The 24,203-nt window shown below is 41.3% G+C and overlaps 1 protein-coding gene across 6 annotated transcripts in view; it reads right to left on the bottom strand.

Annotated features, from left to right (window-relative positions):
* MAST4 (microtubule associated serine/threonine kinase family member 4) overlaps positions 1–24,203 on the bottom strand; it is a 924,748-nt gene that overhangs the window by 168,826 nt on the left and 731,719 nt on the right. For all 6 annotated transcript variants that reach the window (XM_033929923.1, XM_033929917.1, XM_033929952.1 and 3 more), the window contains 2 exons: positions 6,909–6,978; positions 2,119–2,197 (listed from right to left, as the gene is read on the bottom strand). In XM_033929923.1, the coding sequence (XP_033785814.1) occupies positions 2,119–2,197; positions 6,909–6,978 (149 nt within the window). The remainder of the gene's footprint in view (positions 1–2,118; positions 2,198–6,908; positions 6,979–24,203) is intronic.

A 24,203-nucleotide genomic window follows, 5' to 3' on the forward strand; every position in this document is an offset into this window, starting at 1 on the left:
TCACACAAGGAAGGAGGGGGTGAAAGGGAAAAAGTTTCTCTTCCTTGGAAATAGATTCTGAAGTGACCTCATCAAAGAAGACCAGCACCAAATGTACAAGAAATCCCTTAAACAATGTCAAAAGAGCCCAAAATAGAAAACTGCTACTGCCTTGAGACTCCATTATTGAAGGAATCAACTTGAAATCACAGAAGAGAAAGGAAAAGGTTAAATGCCTCATGGAATCCTCAGGTACAAAACACAAACCAATTTGTGAATGAAATCAGAGCAGAGAGTAAGAATTATAAAATTGATGTCATTATCCATCTGGAAAAAAAGGCGTACTAGAAATAATGCCTCAGCAAAACAATTTTCAGAAGTTCTATTTGCTCATGGTAAGGGAGAAGAGAGACTGCTAGTAATGGTGGGGGGGACTGATAGAAGATATGAAAGAAGGGTGGTAGAAAGGAACAGATGGTAAAGGAGGGAGGGAAGGGTGGTGGTGGAAAGGAATAGAACAGACATTGAAAGAGGGTAGAGAGGAACAGACCCTGAAAGGAAATGTGGAAGGCAGAGTGGGGAGAAGACGCTGGAAGGGAAGAAGACAGATGCCAGACTATGGGGGAGCGGAGGGAAGAAGATGGGTGCTAGACGGGGACGGTGACGGGGTGGTGAATGGGATGGCAGTGGCGGTGACGGGGCGGTGAAAGGGATGGCGGTGATGGTGACGGGGCGGTGAAGGGAATGGCGGTGACGGGGCGGTGCAGAGGATGGTGGGCCGGGGACGGTGCAGTGACGGGGACAGATTTTTTCCCCGTGTCATTCTCTAATTCAAAACCAGTGCTAGGAAGTTCTTCTTCATGCAGAAGGTGGTGGACACCTGGAATGCGCTCCCAGAGGGCGTGATAGGACAGAGTACGGTATTGGGGTTCAAGAAGGGATTGGACAATTTCCTGAAGGAAAAGGGGATAGAAGGGTATGGATAGAGGATTACTATACAGGTCCTGGACCTGATGGGCCGCCGTGTGAGTGGACTGCTGGGCATGATGGACCTCTGGTCTGACCCAGCAGAGGCACTGCTTATGTTCTTATGTTCCTTCCCTCTCCTGTCAGGCACTGCACCCATCCCCCTTCCTGCCAGGCACAGCAGCCATCCCCCTTCCCTCCCTCCCCTGCCAATTTAATTTCTGTCAGAGCTAAAAATCCAAGTACGCGAAGATAAGAAAATCCAAATAAAATTACTTGCCGTTAGTTGTTAAGGACCAATAACGTCAAAGAATGAGGCTTGTCTGGGTGGTTGTATCTTTACAGACATTCATAATAATGACAGACTCTTGCATAAGTGACATACATGTTATCTATTCTAGTGTATACTTGTGAAGGGAATTTTAAAAAATAAAGTAAAATTCTGGAATCTTTCGTGGCACACCATTTGAGAGACACTGAAATAAATAAATCTAGTAGCATTATAGAAATGGGTAGTAGTAGAATAGAACCTAAAGGCACTGTGGGCTCCTTTTACTAAGCTGCGATAATGGTTTTAGTGTGCACTTAGTGCACGCTGAATTGCCGCGCCAGCTAGACCTTAACGCCAGCATTGAGCTAGCGTTAGTTGTAGTCACGTAGCAAGGGTTTAGCGCGCGCTAAAATCCTGCGTGCACTAAAAACGCTATCGCAGCTTAGTAAAAGGAGCCCTGTGGTGGCTAACTGCAGTTTCTGTCCCATTTTGGCACCTACCATCCGCTCTTGCCCATAGGCGCCTAACATTTGGCGCACCACACAGAATTACCTCCTGGATCACTGTATGAAAAAGAAACCATTAACCAAAAACTCTCAACTTGAAGGCTAATTTAAAGAACCCAATTCACTAATGTGTGTAGTGCTCAGAAAAACCAAGGAGTAGAACACCTGGCGTGTTCTCACACTACCGGGATTTAGCTGTGCATCACAAACGGGTAATGAAAGTATTCCAGTAATGAAAGCATTCACATCACATTAATTTGTCAGCACATCATCTGAAGCACAAACCGCCAAGGGTAACAGAATTGTACATGTTATCCTTGACTTCCCCCAAGGCACAAACTTTGCAAAACAGTTTGCAGAGCTCAAATATGTAGCTGAATGAAAACCAGCTCTTACCGAGACTGTGGAGCTGGGTGTATTTGTGCCATATCCAGACGAAGGAAGTGATGCCAAAGACCAACGACGTCCATCAGTCCTGTGGTAAAACTGAGGTTAGTTCATGTAAAATACTGCAGTATATATGACATTTTAAGCATTTCTGTGGAAAGAAATATATGAATAGTGTTCTCTGGTGAACAATTCTATTGCATAGCGTCAGAGTATAGAATTAGTTAACACTTTTTTTTAAGCAACGTGACACAGTTAGAAAGTGATGTACCAATTTATCATATTGAATCACTGCAGCTCCTATATGCTGTAATAAACATGGCATCAGCATAGCCTGTTCATGAGCTCTGATGTGTCAGGTGGGTGGATGATAGAAGATGTCATTGCTCCTCCCCAGGACCAATCCCCTTAAGAGGTACCAGAAACTCGGGTATGTTCGTCTTCCATGCCCCAAGAGCCTGCCGTTACAAAACTTTTTTTGGACAGGACATTGGAGTATCAGGCTGGGAAGATGAACTCCTGGTTAAATCCGTTGATCGCTCAAACCAACTCTTACTTTACATTTAGGAAATCATTAAAAATGTATTTATTTGAAAAATAAGAATGCTGATTTTAATTTTACGATGCAGTTTTATTTTTATCCTTCTAAACTATTTATTATTTAGTAATATTTGGAACTGTATTTTAACTAATGCTGTATCCGACTGCTGTATGAAGTATTGCTTTTATGAAATTATATTTTTTCACTGAAATGTTTGTTTTTTTTTCTGTTGTGAACCGCCTAGAACTGTTGGTAGGGCGGTATATAAGAATAAAAATTATTATTATTATTTATTCCTCTATTCAGGAAGCTTTCGATTAGAAAGTTGTTGCCCCTGGTTCTCCAAACAGTCTTCCAATGCTGAGGTAGATTTGCATCTGGTTGGAAGGGGGCTTCTCTGCCCTACTTCCCAAACAATATGGGCATGGACCACTGCATGATGGCATGCTTCACATTTCAAGACCTAACCCTACAACCAAGAGGCATTTAGCGCAGATTGCCAAAAAAGTCATAGATTTCCATGGAAGTCTGTGAACCTTTCTGCACAAAATCCAAAGTTTCTTGTGAGTGTTCAGACAGGCCAAAGTAACTACTGACTTTTAAATGATAGCTGGACCAATTTGAAAATAAACAAAAACTTCATCTATCTTTTTGAACCATTAAAAAATGTCCAAAAGAAAACCATACAAAACAAGTCATTGGGATGTAGGAGGGGGGGCCAGCATTATTAGTAGACTGGCCACACAGACCAGCAGAGCAGTGGGCACCTATATGATGGTCCAGTGGGTTTTGGTGGGCTCACATGCTGCACTACAACTATAGTAGTTAGAGTGGGATATGGGCATGCGTCCCCTTCTCCGCTGTCCACTACACTGACCAACAGGTTACTCTGACAGAGACCTTCTTACTGCTCTAATAGGACTGCCCAGAACATCTGAAGCTGTCATACAGGCAGGTATGTACTGTTTCATTTACATCTTTGGGGATGGAAGGGAGTCAGTGACCATTGGGGGAGTGTAAGGGGGGTCATGCTTACATCCTTCCAGTGGTCATCTCGTCAATTTGGGCACCTCTTTGCCACTTATTCATTGTTAAAATAGGTCTAGATCCAAATGTCCAATCTGCGCCCTGGACGTATTCTAAAATATTCTATTATGGCAAAAAAGCAGCCAAGTCATAAACCTGTTCTAGTCCTGTCCACACCACTAACACACTCCCCTTGAGAACAGCAGAGAAATCCACTCAGAAAACAGATTTTGAAAATAACGTTTTGGAAGGGTTTGGAAAGAAAAATCTGCTCCTTTATGCACTTTTAGGACATTTTTCTTTTTTGAAAGTGAGCCTCATATTATTATATTTTTGAGCCTTGAATAGTGTGGGTTCAGTTCCCCTCAGTTCCCCAGGAATAAACCTTTTCAAGAACTATCTTATTTTGTCTACTGATGTATTATTCTTTTTTTTGAAGGGGAGGGTTTATAGTATTCCTGTATGGCTTTCCATCACTGGAACTGTATATGAATATTTCCCCAGCACTTCCCTTCACAGTTTGCTTATTTAAATATACTCCCTTTGTTTGTTTAAATTTGTCAGCTTCTACATTGATATGTTAAGTGTATTCTGTAAAAATTATTTTTTTCTGAGAGTTGTATATTTGCATGTTTCTTCTTTCCGAGTCTTTTTCTTTGGTGGCATCTAATTTAGTTATATACTGCGTATCAATAAGGGATCCAAGAGGAAAAAGAACAAGGAACTGGCATGGCTCACTATAAAGGTGAAGGAAGCGATCAGAGACAAGAAAACTTTGTTTAAGGAATGGAAAAGGTCAAGAACGGACGAAAACTGGAATAAGCACAAACAACATAAACACAGGTGCCATAAGGCAGTAAAAGGGGCCAAAAGAGACGACGATGAAAAAATAGCCAAGGAGGCGAAAAACTTCTTTCGATATATTAAGGGGAAACGACCCGCAAAGGAAGCAATGGGACCGTTGGATGACCATGGAATAAAAGGAGTGCTAAAGGAGGACAAAGCAATCGCCGTCAAACTGAACACATTTTTTGCGTCTGTATTTATCGAAGAGGATATACACAGCATACCGGAACCCATCAGGCTATATGCTGGAAACGAAGATGGGAAACTGACAGGGTTGATGGTCAATCTAGAAGAGGTATGCAGGCAGATTGATAGGCTTAAGAGCAATAAATCCTCAGGAACGGATGGCATCCATCCGAGGGTCATCAAGGAACTGAAAGAGACTATAGCTGAGCTGCTTCAACTAATAGCCAAATCTGTCGATCAAATCGGGAAAGATTCCGGAAGACTGGAAGGTGGCGAATGTTACGCCAATCATCAAAAAAGGTTTGAAGGGAGATCCGGGAAACTACAGACTGGTGAGCCTGACCTCTGTACCAGGAAAGATGGTAGAGGCACTGATAAAGGACCGCATCATTGATCATCTTGACAGGCACGGTCTGATGAGGACCAGTCAGCACAGTTTCAGCAAAGGCAGATCTTGTTTGACAAACTTGCTGCACTTCTTCGAGGGAGTAAACAGGCAGATAGACAAGGGCGACCCGGTCAACACTGTATATCTGGATTTTCAGAAGACGTTCGACAAGGTTCCACAAGAAAGACTACTTCGGAAAATTGTGAGCCATGGAATCGAGGGCGAAATACGTGGATTAAAAACTGGCTGGAGCATAGGAAACAGAGAGTGGGGGGTAAATGGACAATACTCGGACTGGAAGAGTGTCACCAGTGGGGTGCCGCAGGGCTCGGTACTTGGACCCGTGCTCTTCAACATCTTTATAAATGATCTGGACATTGGTACGACGAGTGAGGTAATTAAATTTGTGAATGATACAAAGTTATTCAGAATAATGAAACACAGGGGGATTGTGAAGATCTGCAACGCGACATAATCAAGCTCGAAAAATGGGCATCGCCATGGCAAATGAGGTTTGGAGAAGGTTATCATGCTGCTGTACCAGGCCATGGTGCGCCCTCACCTGGAGTACTGCGTCCAGCACTGGTCACCATACATGAAGAAGGACACGGTACTACTCGAAAGGGTCCAGAAAAGAGCAACTAAGATGGTTAAGGGGCTGGAGAAGTTGCTGTACAGTGAGAGATTGGACAAACTGGGCCTCTTCGCCCTTAAAAAGAGGAGACTGAGAGGGGACATGATCGAAACATTCAAAATACTGAAGGGAATAGATTTAGCAGATAAAGACAGATTGTTCACCCTCTCTGAGGTAGGGAGAACGAGAGGGCACCCTCTAAAGCTGAAAGGGGGTAGATTCCGTACAAACGTAAGGAAGTTCTTCTTCACCCAGAGAGTGGTAGAAAACTGGAACACTCTTCCGGAGTCTGTTATAGGGGAAAACACCCTCCAGGGATTCAAGACAAAGTTGGACAAGTTCCTGCTAAACTGGAACGTACGCAGGTGAGGCTGGACTCATTTAGAGCACTGGGTCTTTGACGTGGGGGCCACCGCGCGAGTACGATGGACCACTGGTCTGACCCAGCAGTGGTGATTCTTATGTTCTTAACTCTTATGTTCTTTTTTACCTAAATAACAGCTGCCATGTTTAATGTACATATACACGCAGATGTTCAATGCCAAAATCCAGTCTTAACAGGTAGAGCTGGAAAAGACACAGATAATAGCATTATTCAATGCAGTTACCCAGTTAATTTGGGACAGCTATTATGCTTTACTAAGTTATTGGAATACTAGGGCTCAATATTGCCTGTCTCTGGGTAACTCCTGAATCCCTCCGAGCTCTGCTGTCGCACTGCATTGGTGCCATCTAGGTAATACCACTGAAAATCTTGATATGACTCTGGTCAGCGTCAGGTATCTAGCTAGCATATGCTGCTATCTGGATATGTGTCAAAGGGGCATGGATTTGATATACCATCTTTCTGTAGTACAAGCAAAATAGTTTACATTTATTATGTGCTGGTGCTTTCTCTGTCGATGTTTCTGTACCTGGAGCAATGAAGGGTTAAGTGATTTGCCCAGAGTCACAGGGAGCTGCAATGGGAACCAAACCAAATTCCCCAGGTTCTCAGCCCACTGCACTAACTATTAGGCTACTCCTCCAGATAGATAAATATTTATATTACACATATGTAAACTCATTGGTTCTGAAGTATAACAAATTCTGTGATATGCAATCAAATATTTCAAACTGCTTTACATACCATAATATTTTTCCCTATAAAATATAAATTATGTTGTATGAATCCTTACCTTCGTGCAAAATTAAAATGGGCTGAGGCACTGGGGGAGAAGTTTCTAGGACTATCTTGAGGGCTACTTCCTGTAAAGGAAGAATATTTAAAAAAAGTTAATTTTTTCCAGCTATTGACTGTTTTTTCCAGACCATTTCAGTTAATTTTATTATGCATTTATTAAAGAAACTTGCTACACTGCTTATGGAACTCTAAAAACATAGCACTTGCAAGTACACACAAATGAGATTTTTAATTATCTCTATGGCCTAACCTTCAAAGGTCTTGTGCACAACACTGATTCATCTCTGTTGTGTCCCTTGGGTCTCTTGTCGAGCTCCCTTATCTTTTGTACACAAACCCTTTGTGCTTTTATTTCCTTATTTGGTTGTTGCTACCATAGATCTGCAGATAACACACAGTTCTATTCAACATTTTACCAATCATTCTCCTTTTTCCTCACTGAAGTAGCTTCTTGAAGGTGTTCATATTATCCTATAAGTAATAACTCCAGGGGCATTGTTAGCACCAGGCACATGGGACCATATTCTGAATCTCCTGTAGTATGCCCAAAAGAACCTCAGTTGCTGTATCTAAAGTAGCCATGCACAATTAGTGGGGAAGTTTGACTCGCTGCCACTCTTGCAGCTCTGTACGGTAAGTTTATTTTAAATTCATAGGTAGAACTTCCTAGTGAATGAAGAGAGGTAGCACTTTCTAGTGAATGAAGAGAAGGAAAGGACATGCTCAAGGAGGAGAGAAAGAGGCCATGAGGAGTAGAAAGGATGCATGGTGATGTGGTTAGAGGAGGGAGAAGGAGCAATGGGGCAAATGCTGAAACAAAAGGAGGGAAGGAGGACAGATTTGGAGGAAAGATAGGAAGAAGTAGGGGAGATTATGCTGAGGAAAGAAGACAGGGCATAAATGATGGTGGAGAAGGAAGGAGAGAAAAAACAAATGCTGAGGAATGGAGGGAGAAGCTGGGGAGAGAAACATACAACAGATGCTGGGGAATGGAGGAAGAGGAATCTGGGGAGAGAGGGCAGAAGCAGGGGACATTGAGGAAGCTGGAGGGTAGATGCTGGAAAGAAGATAGAGGAGGCTGGAGAATAGAGAAATAGAGAGTTGTTGGTGGAAACAGGTAGATATGGATGAAATATAATATGGATATAATGGAATAAAAGGAAGTGATAGAAAGAATGGATGAGAAAAGAAATGGAAGGAAAGGATATGGAAGGAGAAAATATGTGGCATTTACTATCTTCACCCAATAAGCACAAGAATAGTTTACAAAAAAACAATTTAAAGGTTAAAACCATTTAAAATTAATAATTGAAGATAGTTACCTTAGATCAGGGCTACCCAAGTCTGGTCCTCGAGATCTACTGGCAGGCCAAGTTTTCAGGATATCCACAATAAACATGCATGAGAGAGATTTGCATACCAAAAAGGCAGTGCAGGCAAATCTCTCTCATGCATATTCATTGTGGATATCCAGAAAACCTGGCCTGCCAGTAGATCTCGAGGACCGGACTTGGGCAGCCCTGCCTTAGATATTTAACCTCAGATAATTTATTTGAATTCTAATATTAAAAGAAAGTTCCATTTTTCAGGAGCAGCTGAATTAAAAAGTCTTACTTATTGAGAAAAGCTTAACCAAATAGGGAGATATTATTTCAAGTGTATTAATATAACCTAAGTATTGAGGGCAAATAGTTGAGAGGTGAAATATGTTTATTGCAAACTTGATATACCACCTTAGCTTATAAACATTATTCACAATATTAAGTATTAGTATTCATTAATGTCAAAAGGATGCCATTATAATAAGGATAGGCGAGAACTAGACAAACAAAGTAACAAGCACGTAAATGCAAACTGGACAAACAGGGAATAGATCAGGCCAATCGTGAGAAAATCTAATTAAGAAAGCAGACAGGTCCCTGGTGGTGAGCTAGACTCGAGTAGTGCATCTCAACCCTCTTTTAGAAACACACCTAACTAGTTGGGTTTTTCATGTTTTCCACTCCCTCCTTGGTGTCTACTCTATTACAAATCTTGGTATCATCCGCAAAAAGGCAAACCTTTCCTTCTAACCTTTTGGCAATGTCACTCACATTAACCACCACCCTCTGGCATCTGTCCGTCAACCAGTTTCTAATCCAGTTCACCACTTTGGATCCTAACTTCAGCCTTTCAAGTTTGTTCAAGAGCCTTCTATGAGGAACCGTGTCAAAGGCTTTGCTGAAATCTAAGTAAATTACATCTAGCATATGCCCTTAATCCAATTCTCTGGTCACTTAATCAAAAAATTCAATCAGATTAGTTTGGAACAATTTACCTTTAGTAAAATCATGTTGCCTCAGATCCTGTAATCTATTAGATTCTAGGAATTTCACTATTCTCTCTTTCAGCAACACTTCCATTATTTTTCCAATAACCGAAGTGAGGCTTGCCGGCCTGTAGTTTCCCGCTTCATCTCTGCAACCACTTTTGTGAATAGGGACCACTCCCATCTCCCCAGGAACCACTTCTGTCTCCAAGGACTTGATGAACAAATTTTTAATAGGTCCTGCTAGAACCTCTCTGAGCTCCCTCAATATCCTGGGATGGATCCCATCCAGTCCCATTGCTTTGTCCACCTTCAATTTTTAAACTTGTTCATAAACGCTTTCTTTCGTAAATAGCATGGTATCTATTCCATTCTCGTGTGTAACTTTGCCAGACAATCTCGGTCCTTCTCCAGGATCTTCTTCTGTGAACACAGAACAGAAGTATTTGTTTAGCATGTTTGCTTTTTCCTCATCACTCTCCACATATCGATACATATTATCTTTTAGTCTCGCAATTCCATTTTTCATCTTCTTCCTTTCACTAATATATCAGGAAAAAAATTTGTCTCCCTTTTTTACATTTCTAGCCATTTGTTCTTCTGCTTTCGCCAGACGTATCTTTCTCTTGGTTTCTTTCAGTTTCCCTGGTAGTCCTTTCTGTACTCCTCTTCTTGGTTTATTTTATATTTCACGATCACCAACTCTTTTGCCTTTATTTTCTCCACCACAAGTTTAGAGAACCATATCGGTTTCCTTTTTCTCTTGTTTTTATTTATTTTCCATACATAAAGGTCAGTATCCATTTTTATTGCACTTTTCAGCTTAGACCACTTTCCTTATGTCTTCCAATCCTAACAGCTCTTTCTTCAGGTACGTTCCCATTTTATTAAAGTCCGTACGTTTGAAATCTAGGACTTTGAGCTTTGTGAGGCTGCCCTCCAGTTTAGCTAACCAAACCAAATCAAATTGTTTGATGGTTGCTATATCCCAGGTGGGCATCCACTTGAACATTAGAGATACTCTCCTCATTTGTGAGGACCAGATCTAGTATCGTTTTTTTTCCCTCATGGGTTCCATCACCATTTTTCTGAGCAGAGCCTCTTGAAATGCATCCTCAGTCTCCCTACTTCTTTCCGATTCTGCAGATGGAACTTTCCAGTGCGCATCTGGCAGATTGACGTCACCCAACAGCAGCACCTCCTCTTTCTTTCCGAACTTTTGGATATCTGCAATCAGATCTTTATCAATTTGCTGCAATTGAGTCAGTGGTCTGTAAACTACACCCACGTAGATAGAAGTTTCATCTTTTCTTTTCAGAGCGATCCATATCACTTCTTTCTTCCCCCAGGTCCCCTGTATTTCAGTTGCTGGGATATCGATCTTTACCTACAGAGCTACTTCTCCACCTTTATGACCATCTCTGTCCTTCCTAAAAAGATTATATCCTGGTATGTTTACATCCCATCCATGGGAATTACTGAACCATGTCTCTGTGATTTTTTTTTTTTCCATTTACTTAGCACTCCCTTTCTCTGCCAAGTCCCCTGTTTGTTTGTTTTTAGATCAGGGTTTTCCTTTATTGATTTGTTAATAGTCAGCATAGTAGGTGCACAAGAGTTCCTTAGTTGACGACTGACTTCATAAGCCAATAGAGACACAGACGCCGAGGATCATGGTACCCAATGCATGACAGCTGCAACGTTTACAAAGACTCTACTAGACCGGTAACACTATGTGCACACATATGTACTGTGCTAGGCCACATCCTAGCAAGACACATTTCAGATCTGTGTATTTAAGTTAATGATAATGTGCATTGTAGTGTATCTGTCCTAAGCGATACCTGTGGAATGTGAATTTGCTGACACCTGTAAGGGGGTGGGGGGAAGGGTGATTGAGGGTATTTGTGGACAGGGGACCATTGTCCTAGCATGTATGGATGACCACCACATGAGTAGGGGGACTAACTTATCTGAGGATAGAAATCCCAAATGTGATCAGTTGAAACACTGTTTCAATAGTCATACGGGTTTAGGGGTAGACGTGTGATATAGTTTGTGGCTTGTAGCATTTAACCTAAGTTTCTATGAACTTTAAATGGTAAATACAACATCCTGAATGCCATCCAGCCTTACAAATTGGTACCTACCCTGAAGAGCTAACCTAGTGCTCTTCACAAAATTTTGCTCAGTGAACTTTATACTTCTTTTCTTGTTGGATCCCTTGGTTGAATGGAGTCATTTGGGAACCTTGCTAAGTACCGTGACACTTGCATCAGCTTATATCTAGAGGTAGTTCTACCACTCCACCAACAAGAGGTCTACAGCAACTGACACCTCGTCATCACTCCCATTTGATTTAATACATTTTTCTTCTCAAATTGTTTAAAAACACATTCCAATGTAGCATTCAAATTTAAAAAAATTATCTGATAAACCATAAGGGAGAGTCCCTACCAACATAGCTATCTAATCTATTGTAATCTAATCTGAATTTCTGGATCACACTTATCCAATACAGGTTCAAGGCAATTTACAGGCTGAGAATGACACTGGGACAAATGACAGTGGGAAAAATTTTTCCCCGTCCCCGCAGGAACTCATTTTTCCATCCCGGCGAGTTCTTTTTCTGTACTCTGCCCCATTCCTGCAAGCTCTGTCCTCATCTCTACAAGCCCCAAACAATTTAAAATCATGTGTTTGAGGCTTGTGCAGTTAAAGCAGAGCTTATAAGAATGGGGCAGGGACAAGTACAGCAACAAAACTTGCGGGGACGGGACGGGACAGGAAAATTGAGTTCCTATAGGGATAGGGAAAAATTTGTCCCCGTGTCATTCTCTAGTCCAGGGGTCCCCAACCCCTGGTCTGCAGCCCACTGGCGGCCCACAGCCGTCTGACAGCCGGAACATGACAGGACTGCCGGCGATGGGGGAAGGGCATGCTAAAGTTTCCATTTAATACCCTGACTATAAAATCATTGATGCAGTGCTCTGGTCCTTAAGTACTCCCCCAAAGAAGAGTCATATTGGTTTATTTTATTATTGCAGCTTTTGCTATTTTGCTTTATTTTGTTTGCAGGAAAACTGCAGTTTCACTCTGTGTCTGAAATTCTCTTGTAGAGCTGGGCAACCTTTATACACAAAGGGCCGTATATGAGTGTTAGTAATGTTCCGTAATGTTGGAATCAGAAATGCACAGAGCTCCATAAACTTTCTGTGAAAAGTAAATAGGTAAAAAGTTTACTAAAAACGATGGAAAGAAGCTGCTAGAAGGGCTATTCTATACATATTTGCAAAATATAGTATTTAAAATCACCAAAACTCTGGTTAATGACATTTTCAGTAAGTATAAGTCCCATGGTCTTGTGCAGTGGAATAGAAACAGAGGTGAAGACCACTCCAGGAGCTGTCCGGGGGGTGGGGGTGCAAACCAGGTTTGTCTGTATTCTCTGTAAGATATACCAACTCTAACAGTGTATTGCACAAAAATGCTAATTAGCATGTGGGACACATTTTTAGGATCCACACTAATGGGGCACAGAAGGGCATGTCAATCTTTCACAACTGGAGTGATTCCCTCTCCCCTGGACAATTAACCATAAAAACAGAAAATAGAATGTCAGTTAAGGACCATTAGGTTCATCTCCTGTGCCCATTTAAGTGCCTGTATAACAGCAAAATTGGTCAATAGTACTGACAGTTTTCAAATCATTTCCCTTTCTCTGCCATATTAATGGACATAAGTGGTTGCTCAGCAGTTCTATAGCAACAGCAACAAAAACAAACAACCCTCCCTCAAAAAAACCCCCAAAACAACAACACACCACCACCACCACAACAACAACAAAGAATTCCTCTCTTTTCTGAATCCTAGAAGACCATACCTTATGTCTATAAAGATAAATAACCAGAGGTGCATGAAAGAGAATGAGAAGATAGAAACAAGAGGGGAACAAAGGATGAAAGACTGAGGAGAAAAGAAAAAGAAAATTAGAGGCCAGCAGATGGAGGAAGAAGCTAAGAGTGAATTTGTTTCATTATGAGAAAATACCTGAATATGATATAAAGACACGAGGCTGGCTTGAAATATCCCCACCCCTAACAACTGTTCATGTTTCCGTTTCAGTGTTGGTCCTGTAAAATTGATCTCCATATGATGATACACTACTTTTTTTTTCTGGGATTCCTTCAAGGAACAGAAAAATATTGTACCTAAAAATACATTACATCTGCAAGCCTGAAAGCTACTGGACTGGTGTTCATTCAGGTATAGTAGGTATTTTTCAGTGTCTGGAAGGATCATATTTACAAAAGAGTAAGGTCTGAACCTATGCCCTTGGTTTACACTCCACTACACTAACCACTAGTCCTGTGTCCCACAAACTTTACAGCGCCGCGGCATGAAGGCATCCGGAAATGCACGGACATCAATGCAATGATGTCATGTGCACCCTGAACCTGTCACATCGCCAATGGAGGATCCTGGAGGAGGGGAGGTGTGGGGAGAGGAAGAAAAATGCTGGCGAGGAGGAGAGTTGTCAGCGCTGGTGGATTGCCTACTGGACGTGTCTCTCACTGTGAGAGGCATGTCCTGTAAGCAGTCAGCCAACACTTGGAATCTGCCATAGCACACAGTGTGTGATACATGCACTAGAAGACTCCTCTGTTCTGCAAAAGGATGTCCGAGTGGCCATTTTAATAAGAATGATGCCAACCATTCCTGTGTCTTGTTTTCCATGCTTATAATTTAAAAGTTTCAGTTTGTATAATGGTTGTTCAAGATGAACATCTCCAGCATAAGAGCATCCTTTCTCATATATTTTCAAACACGGAATCTACATCTTTCTTGTTTGAAAATGGCTGTGAAATGGATATTTTTTTGGACATTATGAGCAGGATGTCCCAATTCTGACTTGGACGTTCTTTCAAAAATACCCCTCATAGTTAATCAAATGTTAATTCTTCCGCTATCTGGATTACTCTGACAAATTAGAGATACCCTCCCCACTAAACAAGCTCAAACATGAAATTACTGATCTGCTGTTAGTTACTTATCACTAAAATTGTCTGTAGTATTTGAAGAATGGAGAGTAGCCAATGCTACGCTGATTTTTTTTTTTAAGAGTTTCAGTGATAATCCAGGAAATTACAGACTGGTAAGCCTGACTTCAGTGCTGGGCAAAATAGCAAACCATTATGAAAAAATAAAATTGCTACACAAGTAGACAAACATGGTTTAAAAGGACATAGTCAGTATGGGTTCAGTCAAGGGAGGTCTTGCCCCATCAATTTGCTGCATTTCTTTGACGGTGTGAATAGACATATGGATAAAAGAGAACCAGTTGATAGTGTATCTAGACTTTCAGAAAGCTTTTGTCAAAGTTTCTCATGAGAGACTCCTGAGAAAATTAAAGAGTCATGGAGGCAGTGTCATGTTGTGGATTAGGAACTGGTTATTTGACATAAAACAGAGAACTGGGTTATATAGCTATTTTTCTCAATAGAGAAGGGTGAATAGTGGAGTAGCACAGGGACCTGGAAATGATCTGGAAATTGGAACAAATGAGGTGATTAAATCTGCAGTTTCCACTAAACCGTTCAAAGTTGTTAACACATGCAGACCGAAAAATTGCAAGAAGACCTTAGGAAATTGGAAGACTGGGCATCCAAATACCAGATGAAATTTAGGGCTCCTTTTACTAAGGTGCGCTAGCGTTTTTAACGCACGCTAACCCCCGCGTTACACAAAAATACTAACGCACGCTTTATGGAGGCGTTAGCGTGTAGCACGTGCGCTAAAACCACTAGCACACCTTAGTAAAAGGAGCACTTAATGTGGACAAATGCAAAGTAATGCACATTGGGAAGAATGATGCTGGGGTCCACCTTAGGGCTCAGCACGCAAGAAAAAGATCTAGGTGTCTTCGAAGACAATACTCTGAAACCTTCCACTGGGCATCTATGTTAGCCAGACATCTATTTATCCCAATACTTGTACTACTCATTACTGTAAGTCCCATCTGTCTATTTCAACTACTTCTTTCCCATCACTTAGCTATTAACACGTTTCATCATATGCTATGAAGTGAAACATCAAATTTATATTATTTAAATATTCTAATGTGTGCTTATTAGAGTGTTTCATCTGTGTTGTGTGAACATTGTGACTATCATTTCGATGTTATAGGAATATTCTTCCACAAGGTCTTTTATTGTATCATTTGTGTTCTGCTAACATTTATTGAATCGTCTTTCTGTTCTATGATTGTTTTATAGTTCTGTTAAATGTGTTTTTATTTCTGGTACTGTGCCATGTTAGTACTTTTACTTGGGTTCAATTTGCTATCTCCATGTTTACCTCACCGATTGTACTTATGCTTATATTTGATCATATTACTATTATATGCCATTAACAAAATTGTAAGTTTTATGTCAAGGTTTACCTGCTGCATACTTCCTTGGGTGAGTCTCTTCATAAAAGTGGTTAATAAATCCCAATAAATAAATTAATGTTGCCTGACACTTCTATAATCATCTCCAGAGGAAGACATTAACATTTATATCAGGCAACATGGAAAAAAGTATTCAATTGAAGCATACAATTCATCATTAAAATGATTTAAAAAATAGCATGTGGAAACAAAATTCCTTCTGTTTTTCAAAAATATCTTTTCATTGTACTAGCCCTAAGAGTCACATTTTAAACAGTCTCTGGGTATCTCTTGAAGAAATTATATTAACTCCTGTATGTTACACTAAAACCGAGTAATGTACCGGTAATAGATCTGCATACTTCTGAAAACTGTATCTGGAGAAAGTGGTGCAGAACCGGGGCAATGCCTGTTCCTTCCTGCATTGAAATGCATCTGCTGTTGGGAGAGTCCCTAGAGGCCAGGAGTCTGTCTGTATTGTCAAACACCCCCATTCCTTTGTCCATTATCTGGTGTGGCTGAATCAAGCGCTTTCACCATTCTCTACCCCCAGGTGACAGCATTACTGTCTGTATATCTCAGGGGGCCGTGGCAATTTCAAGGTGGCATGAAGTTTGTTCCTAAAGGGAAAATAAAATCTGAAACCAGTCATCTCAATATAGATTTTGATCTTTATTTGGGAGCCTGTATAATTTACTGCTGTCCTGCTGAACTGCACAAAGCAAATTACTGGGAGCAACAGCTCATTAAGTGTAACAGCTCCTGGCTGTATTTTTATTTCCATTACTAGCACATTCCTGATAATTAAAGATAAGCTCGTCTTAAATTAACTTATCACTTTTTTTTTTAGTATAACTTCCATAGCTGATTGCCTGCCATTGGGCTCCACAGCAGTCTGTCTTGTGCTTCATATTGCTGCACATAATTTTTAACAGCAGAAGAATCTTCACAATCAAACCCAGTATTAGCACTAACTGTTGAAAAAAAGGAAGCTCCCAGCATCCCTGAGGGCAACATCATTGCTCTATATTGCCACAGGAGAAACATACATTACAAAGTAGTAAGTGCCAGAACAGTCAGTCCTGTGGCCAGAGAGAGAGAAGGCAGGAAAGGGAGAGAAAATTAATTCTGCAGAAGCGCAAGCTTCAGTCAGGCACTGATTTTGTAAGCAGCACCTGCCATGTGTCAATTACCCATAGGCTCCGCATACAGAATTGCGGCTCCCCAAGGACCCTAGGTGGCAGAAATGTAGGCCAAGGTTTCACAGGCCTACATTTTTGGTGCCCAGGGTCCTTCCTGAATCGCAGCCAGCAGCACCTAGTAGGGTCAAAGTCTAGCACCGCCCCACTAACCATGCACACTTCTGGGCTTTGGTGTCACTATGTACCGCTAGCTGCCAGTCTTGAGCCACGTAGTGGCAGCTATTTTTTTAAACAAAATTTTAAATGGGTTTTAATGGTGCAACTAATTATCATGCCAATTAAACCAATTAATTTAGGTAGCGATAGAGCAGCTGTTGTAGAATCTGGCCCTCAAAATCTACTTGGTCAATTTAAATACCAACATGGGCCTTCTTTGTATTAAGCCCAAGATCTCTGAACCACTGGCCTTGGCAAGGATTTGCAAGAGTTTGTTCAACTCTTTTTGCCACTAAGTCCCTGAGTGAAATAAAAATATAGAAGACAGTATTTTGCTTTCCAATTGCATAGAATACTTGGCATGTGACAAATCATTGCAGAATGTCTGTTGATGTTTCTTCTTTTATAGAACAAACAAAAAGGGAATGCAGAGACGTTTTACTAGGTCTCAACATTTTTATCCACAAAAGCGAGAAGAGGTGACATGAAAAGGCAGTTAATAAATCCAAATATATAGAGTGAGTGGTATGGATGGGCCATTTTTTCTCTGTTTCTATTTTTTTTTTGGGGGGGGGCTTGATTTTTATAATACGCCGATGTGAGAAATTTATTAAAAAAGTGCACCTGTTTTATAAAGGCAAAATAAGTGTCTGTGTCTTTATAAAATAGGCACAACTTTTAGGGGAATTCTGTGCAACGCAGAATTCCCTCTCAGATCTCTCTCCCCTTCCCCACAGGGATTGAGCAGTAGTAGGAGGAACTGAACCACTTGCACATCAGGCCACCTTTTCCTCCTCTACAAACTTAGCAGAGCAATGTGAATGCGCCATAGGGAGGGAGACAAAGTAACATGAATGTGTCACCATGTTCATGCTAATAGGGAAAGTGGTTTTGGCCGTATTTACTTTGGATGCTTCTATTTTAACTTGATCGATTCAACATCATTGACTTTTGTTGGAACATTAATTCTGTTGACCCTGATGCCAGCATATTGCCAAAAGACGGCCCATGTTGGGTCTCTATAATAAAATTTGTTTTTGGGTACTTATACAAAATGTGCATATATATTGCACCTCTGCCCAAACTATGTCCCCAGGAACTCCTATGCACAGATTACATAAAAGTTAGTAAGACTTTCCATGCATGTCCTTTTACATGCCTATGGGATCACACAAATAGTTCTCTGCAAATTAAAACATCTCTCTGTCCCTCCCTTGTGCTCTGGGTCCAACATCTGTCTTTCCACTCCCTCCATGCATCATCTTTTCCTTCCTCCAATATTTCTCCCTTTCCCCCATGCACTCTCTCCCCCTCTTCTCCATCATATTCAATATCTCTCCCTTCCCTTTCACATGCCCAACATTTTTCCCCCTCCAAGAAGCATCTCTCCCTTCCCAACACTTCATTGCTGTCTCTCCCTTTCTCCAAAGCAACCTTCTTCACCCCATGTCGAGCATCTCTCCTTCCCTCCCTCATTGTCCCATTCCTACAACTCTCCTCTTGTTTTTCAATGGGTAAGAGGCAGCCGTCAGCAATTCTCACACGCTGCCTGCTGCTAACCTGAAAGCCTCCCCTCTGCCACAGAGAAACAGGAAATTGCCACAGAGAAACAGGAAGATGAGGGTGAGATGTGGCAGAAGAGAGGCTTCCGGGTTGTGAAAATCGCTGCTAGCCTGCCACTGACCCATTGCCGGAGCCCAGCCTGTTTTCTCTACAACTGTCGGAAACCTGGACAAATGGTGGAAAATCACCAAAACCACTCGGATGCCTGACAGTTGTCTGAAAAGGAGGACATGTCCAGGAATGGTAACCCTAGATTTTTCTGTGTGGTTTACATAATCAAAGCGGTTTATATTGGGCAATGAAATGTTAGGTGACTTGCCTAGAGTCACAAGGAGCTGCAGTGGGAATCAAACTCACAACCAGCTGCTATAACCACTAGGCCACCACTTCACTCCAGGGAGTGCTGCTCTAGTCACAGGAATAAGGAAGGGAGTTGCAAGTGTTATGGGTAAGACAGCTTTACACGGGGCCTTGGAAAAAGCTAGTGGTACCATTGAGTGTCCTAGAGAGGAGAGGTTTGTTGAGAAGGGAAAGGAATATAAAATGAATAAGGAGAAGTGTGAGGAGGGTGCTGCTACAACCTGAGAAAAAAAGGTGCACCAGATAGAAAAAAATTCACATGACTATAGGCAGACCTGATTGAGATACGAGACTTAGGGCTCCTTTTACTAAGGCACGCTAGCGTTTTTAGCGCGCGCTTAAGATTAGCACACGCAAACACGCGCTAAATGAAAAATACTACCGCAAACTCTATGGAGGTGTTAGCGTTTAGCGCAGGCGGCATTGTAGCACGCACTAACACCGCTAGCGCACATTAGTAAAAGGAGCCCTTAGTGCCTGAGCACGAGAGGCATACTACCAGAAAAAAAGTGTGAATGTGCACTTGTCTGAAAAGTGACAGAGTGCATTGTACGTTCCTGCCCATGCCTGAAGTGGGTGAATGTGTGCGTATGTCTGAAGAACAAAAGTGTGCTTGTATGTGTCTGAAGTGTGAGAGCATTTGAAGAGCAAAAGAGTGCATGCATATGTATTCAGGGGGAAGAGAAAGAGGGCTCTGTTTTTTACCAGAATTACCCCCCCCCCCCACCACCACCACCACCAAAAATAAATAAATAAATTCTGACACCTTAGGCATTTGCCTAGTCTGCTTACTGGCAGGGCTGGCTCTGGTGTACACATGTGTCTATGCATGTTTTAGTGTCTCTGGTGGGGTCCATTTCATATAACTATGGAAAGGAAAGGGAATGTGAATTGAGATGGAGGGGGATTTAAACAGGGGTGCATGATCAAAGGGCCTACAAATGTGTGGATGCCTAGGGCTCAGTATAGTGTTACTCTGGCTCTGAAGCATCAGATTGGGAAGAATCTAAGCTCACCTAAGACTGGAAAAGTAGCGAGAGGGTGTTGACTCAGTTCACATAAATTGCATTAAGGCCAGCTTGGACCAGACACATCTTGAATTAAATCTAAACCTGTTTGAACTAACTCATCAACATCTAAGTTAATCATGACTTGAATCAACTTGCAATGTTTGACCCAGCTCATCCAGCCATGCCAAAGGAGTTGAAGCAGATTTTCACTTGGCATTTTTTTTAACTCTCTTGATCGTGTTGGCAAAAGTCACAAACTAAAGTACGTAACAAAAAAAGAGATGCATCTGCTCAGTCCCTCTCATGGAAAATCTTGGCGGTTAGAACAACCGTAGGTAAATATAACTTGGGAATATTTATATCCTTGAAACCAGTTCTAGCGGAAGTACCTACAGGCTGAGTATGATATGTGCTTCATTACTGTCAGAAAAACATTCATAAAAATATAGATAAAAAAGGAATGGAAAGCATGGAAAAACAAAAACAAATATTAAATGTAAAAGAGTCATACACACGTTCTTTGCCTTTCAGTTCCAGGGAAAAGGATGCTTTAAAATGACAATGAGCCTTTGTTGTTTGTATATTTATATATTTTTTTAAATTACTAATACAAATGACTTTTCTATAAAATGTCAGAGCGATGGAGAGCTGGAGGAGTCTTAAAAAGAGAAGGCCACAATACCGTCCCAGGAAGGAATACCAATATAATTTCAAAATGTTGCTTATTTTCAGCTTTATATTGTTGTTCCGTTTCCAAAATATGCAACTCAATTTTCAACAAATAATCATTGCTTTATACAGAATAAATACGGTAATATTCCGAAGAAAAAAAGAAATATAAAACACCTCACTTAAGCATAGATACCAGAGAAATGTAAAATGCTTGGAGAGATTTTTTTATTTTTTTAATAAATCTTTATTAATTTTCCAAACTAATACAAAGTGCCAGGAAATATATTGACATTAACAAACAACATAAGCACTTAAATTCAATCAATAACATGCAGAAGAAAAATATCCCTCCCCTCCCAACCAGCAAATGAATCAAAGAATAACCAGAAAGATATCCCCCCCCCCCACCCACCCACCCTGCCCTAGACGTGTATAAAAAAAGAGATTTTCATTGCAATACCTATTCTGCTTGTTTCTATACCTATGCCTGTTTCCACAGCTCTTCGGATGGATTACTCAGTTCTCATGACGATTTTCACACAGGTTCAGAATAAACACAATGAGTTTACCCTGAAGCCTTTTGTTTAAAAAAAAAAAATCCATTTTGGTTTTGAGACAAATGAGCAAAACAATACACAGGGTGCTATAGTCTTCTGTACTACTCAGGTCTTCAAATCCGACAGATGAGGTAAAGTGTAATGGATTAGAATTGGAGTCGTATGCATGACCTTCAGTACTCACAGCATTGTTCTCAGTATTCATCCACCCATCTGCAAGCAAATACCTGAGAGACTGTCAGATGAAAACTGTTGCCAGTTAATTCTCTGCCCATATGTGTAGCACTCACTTATTACTCAAATCCTGCTGTTCCCGGGGATTTGTTGGCTTTTGTCTGTTGGAGGCCCAGGTTATTACTATAAATTGTGGAGATTATGGCCCATGTTCTTGGCCCAATAAAGTAAAACTTAAGTGGTGGTCAGGCATTGGGTAGGTAATTAACTCCATCAACTCCAGAGGGAAGTAGGACAGTGAGTAGGTAATCAGCATACCAAAATAACGCTTTATCTAATGGCACTACACAGGGTGCCTCATTTTAGAAGCAGTTATTGTTAAGAAAGCTATATCGAGATTAATTAAATTGTTTGATTGTTTCGGAATTAGCTTCGAGAAGTCCTATGCCTACCACAGAGGGTAGAACTGCAAATCTTTGGAAAAGGCATATGTTACACTCACTCCACAGATTATTAATGTGCTTTTAATAGCTGTCTACTTACAAAAACAAGAGTTTCAGATGCACTGAACTTATATTAGCGCTTAGGGAATTAGAGGATTAATGATAATTGATATTGGAAACTGCTGGCAGATAATAAAAGTTGGTCACAGTTTGAAGCCTTTTTGTTGCTGTTTGATGATCAGCTTAAATGATGCCTCTTAGCATTTTCACAACATAAAAACAATAGGTATTCAGCACTCATGCCAACTGAGAATAGTTAGGGAACACAATGGATTGACAAGAATAAAATTAACGCTCAGACTGCTATTTATCAGCATGCATTCTTTTCAGGAACTTTCAAAATGCAGGCTCTGGAATGTTTACATTTGTATAAATATAAAAAGAACATAAGAATTGTCACTGCTGGGTAAGACCAGTGGTCCATCGTGCCCAGCAGTCCGCTCACGCGGCGGCCCTCAGGTCAAAGACTAGTGCTCTAAATGAGTCCAGCCTCACCTGCGTACGTTCCAGTTTAGCAGGAACTTGTCCAACTTTGTCTTGAATCCCTGGAGGGTGTTTTCCCCTATAACAGACTCCGGAAGAGCGTTCCAGTTTTCTACCACTCTCTGGGTGTAGAAGAACTTCCTTATGTTTGTATGGAATCTATCCCCTTTCAACTTTAGAGAGTGCCCTCGCGTTCTCCTTACCTTGGAGAGAGTGAACAATCAGTCTTTATCTGCTAACCCTATTCCCTTCAGTATTTTGAATATTTCGATCATGTCCCCTCTCAGTCTCCTCTTTTCAAGGGAGAAGAGGCCCTTTTTGTCCAATCTCTCACTGTACTATCAACTCTATTGCCTTTATAACAGAAAATAAAGCATGACTTTTCCATCAGGCTACTGAAAGTTGAATAAAACTTATTCTTTTCTGATTTTACTATTTACTTTTTTATTGTTGATTTTATTTCCTTTTGATGGGTTTAGCTTTTTGATCTACTATCTACTGTTCTTTGGGGGGGGGGGGGGGGTTTAAAAAACTTTATTGCAAATCAATTTACCTACTCTGAATTTCTTCAGCTTGACTGATGAATTTCAACTGTATTGTTTTTAGTGTGTGATTTTATGTTTTACTACTGATAGAATTGTCTTTATTGCTACACAGTTCAATATACAAAAGTACATATGCAGTCAGCAGTAGTTGTAATAGTGGTCCAGGGAACACGCAATATTTGCCTTTTAAGTCACCAAACTCCACTGAGCAGCTAACACAGGTGCTAATGTATGGCAGACATTAGCACAGACCTGTGCCAACAACTACCATGCACTTAAACAAGTCAGCTTGGTAAAAATCCCAAACTATCTGCTTAGCATTGGTAGCAGCAGGGTCCTGGCGGATTATGGGCAGGGATAGGGCATAGCTGGCACTGACTGCTAGCACATGGAACTATACTAAATGCTAGCTGTCAGGCCTAACTATAGCACAGCTGCACTTAAGTACATCAATTGTGTTAAGTGCAGTTTCACTACTAGCAGTCAGGTAACACAGCTATGCCCTCCCCCCAAAAAAACAACCCAACCTTACTGAAGCAATAACCCACCAAATGTCTGTCACTCCCTTAATCTGAATCCATCTGCATCCCCACAGACCCCACTCCCAAGTATCCTCACGCCAAAAAAATCTAGCACCCCTAAGGCCCACAACTCTCTTCTCCCTCAAGGGTCTTACTGTGTGGTCTCCCTGGTAGTTTTACCCCCTTTTCTATAAAGCCGTGCTAGTGACTGCCGTGTGGTAACGACCCCGAAGCCCATAGAGATTTAAAGGGCTTCGGGGCTGTTGCCGCGTGTCAGCCACTAGTGTGGCTTTGTAGAAGAGGGGGTTAGTGTACGAAGGGAGCAGTCCCTCTCTGCTCCTGGTTCAAAATGGCAGCTATGACCCATAGTGATAGTCTTATGGTACTACTTCTAGGTATCAATCTGCTTAATAAGGACTGATTGCCCTTAAATGTCAGACAGACCCCTAGTTGTAATACCATGAGACTACTACAGGGGGTCATATTCACCAATATAAACCCAAAGTGGCTATGGGGCAGGAATAGAGGGAGAGTTTTTCTGTCACAATCTTTGTCCACTAGATTACCAGTGAGACTTGGTAAACTCCAGGGAGGGGAGGGAGTTTGGGAATCAGGAAGAAAGTTGAGTTCAGGACCTGGGTGGTGTGGTAGTGCTGCCTGATTCGCGATTCGAATCGATTCTCCGATTCACTTTGGGTGAATCGATTTGAATCGATTTGTTATTGAAGAAAATCGGACTTACTGATTCATTGGCCCCCTTGCTACCACCGCTTTTGTCTGGCCAGAGAGGAGAGGAGAGAGACCTC

The sequence above is a fragment of the Geotrypetes seraphini genome, chromosome 1 (assembly GCF_902459505.1).
Source record: "Geotrypetes seraphini chromosome 1, aGeoSer1.1, whole genome shotgun sequence".
In the NCBI taxonomy this organism is placed as follows: domain Eukaryota; kingdom Metazoa; phylum Chordata; class Amphibia; order Gymnophiona; family Dermophiidae; genus Geotrypetes; species Geotrypetes seraphini.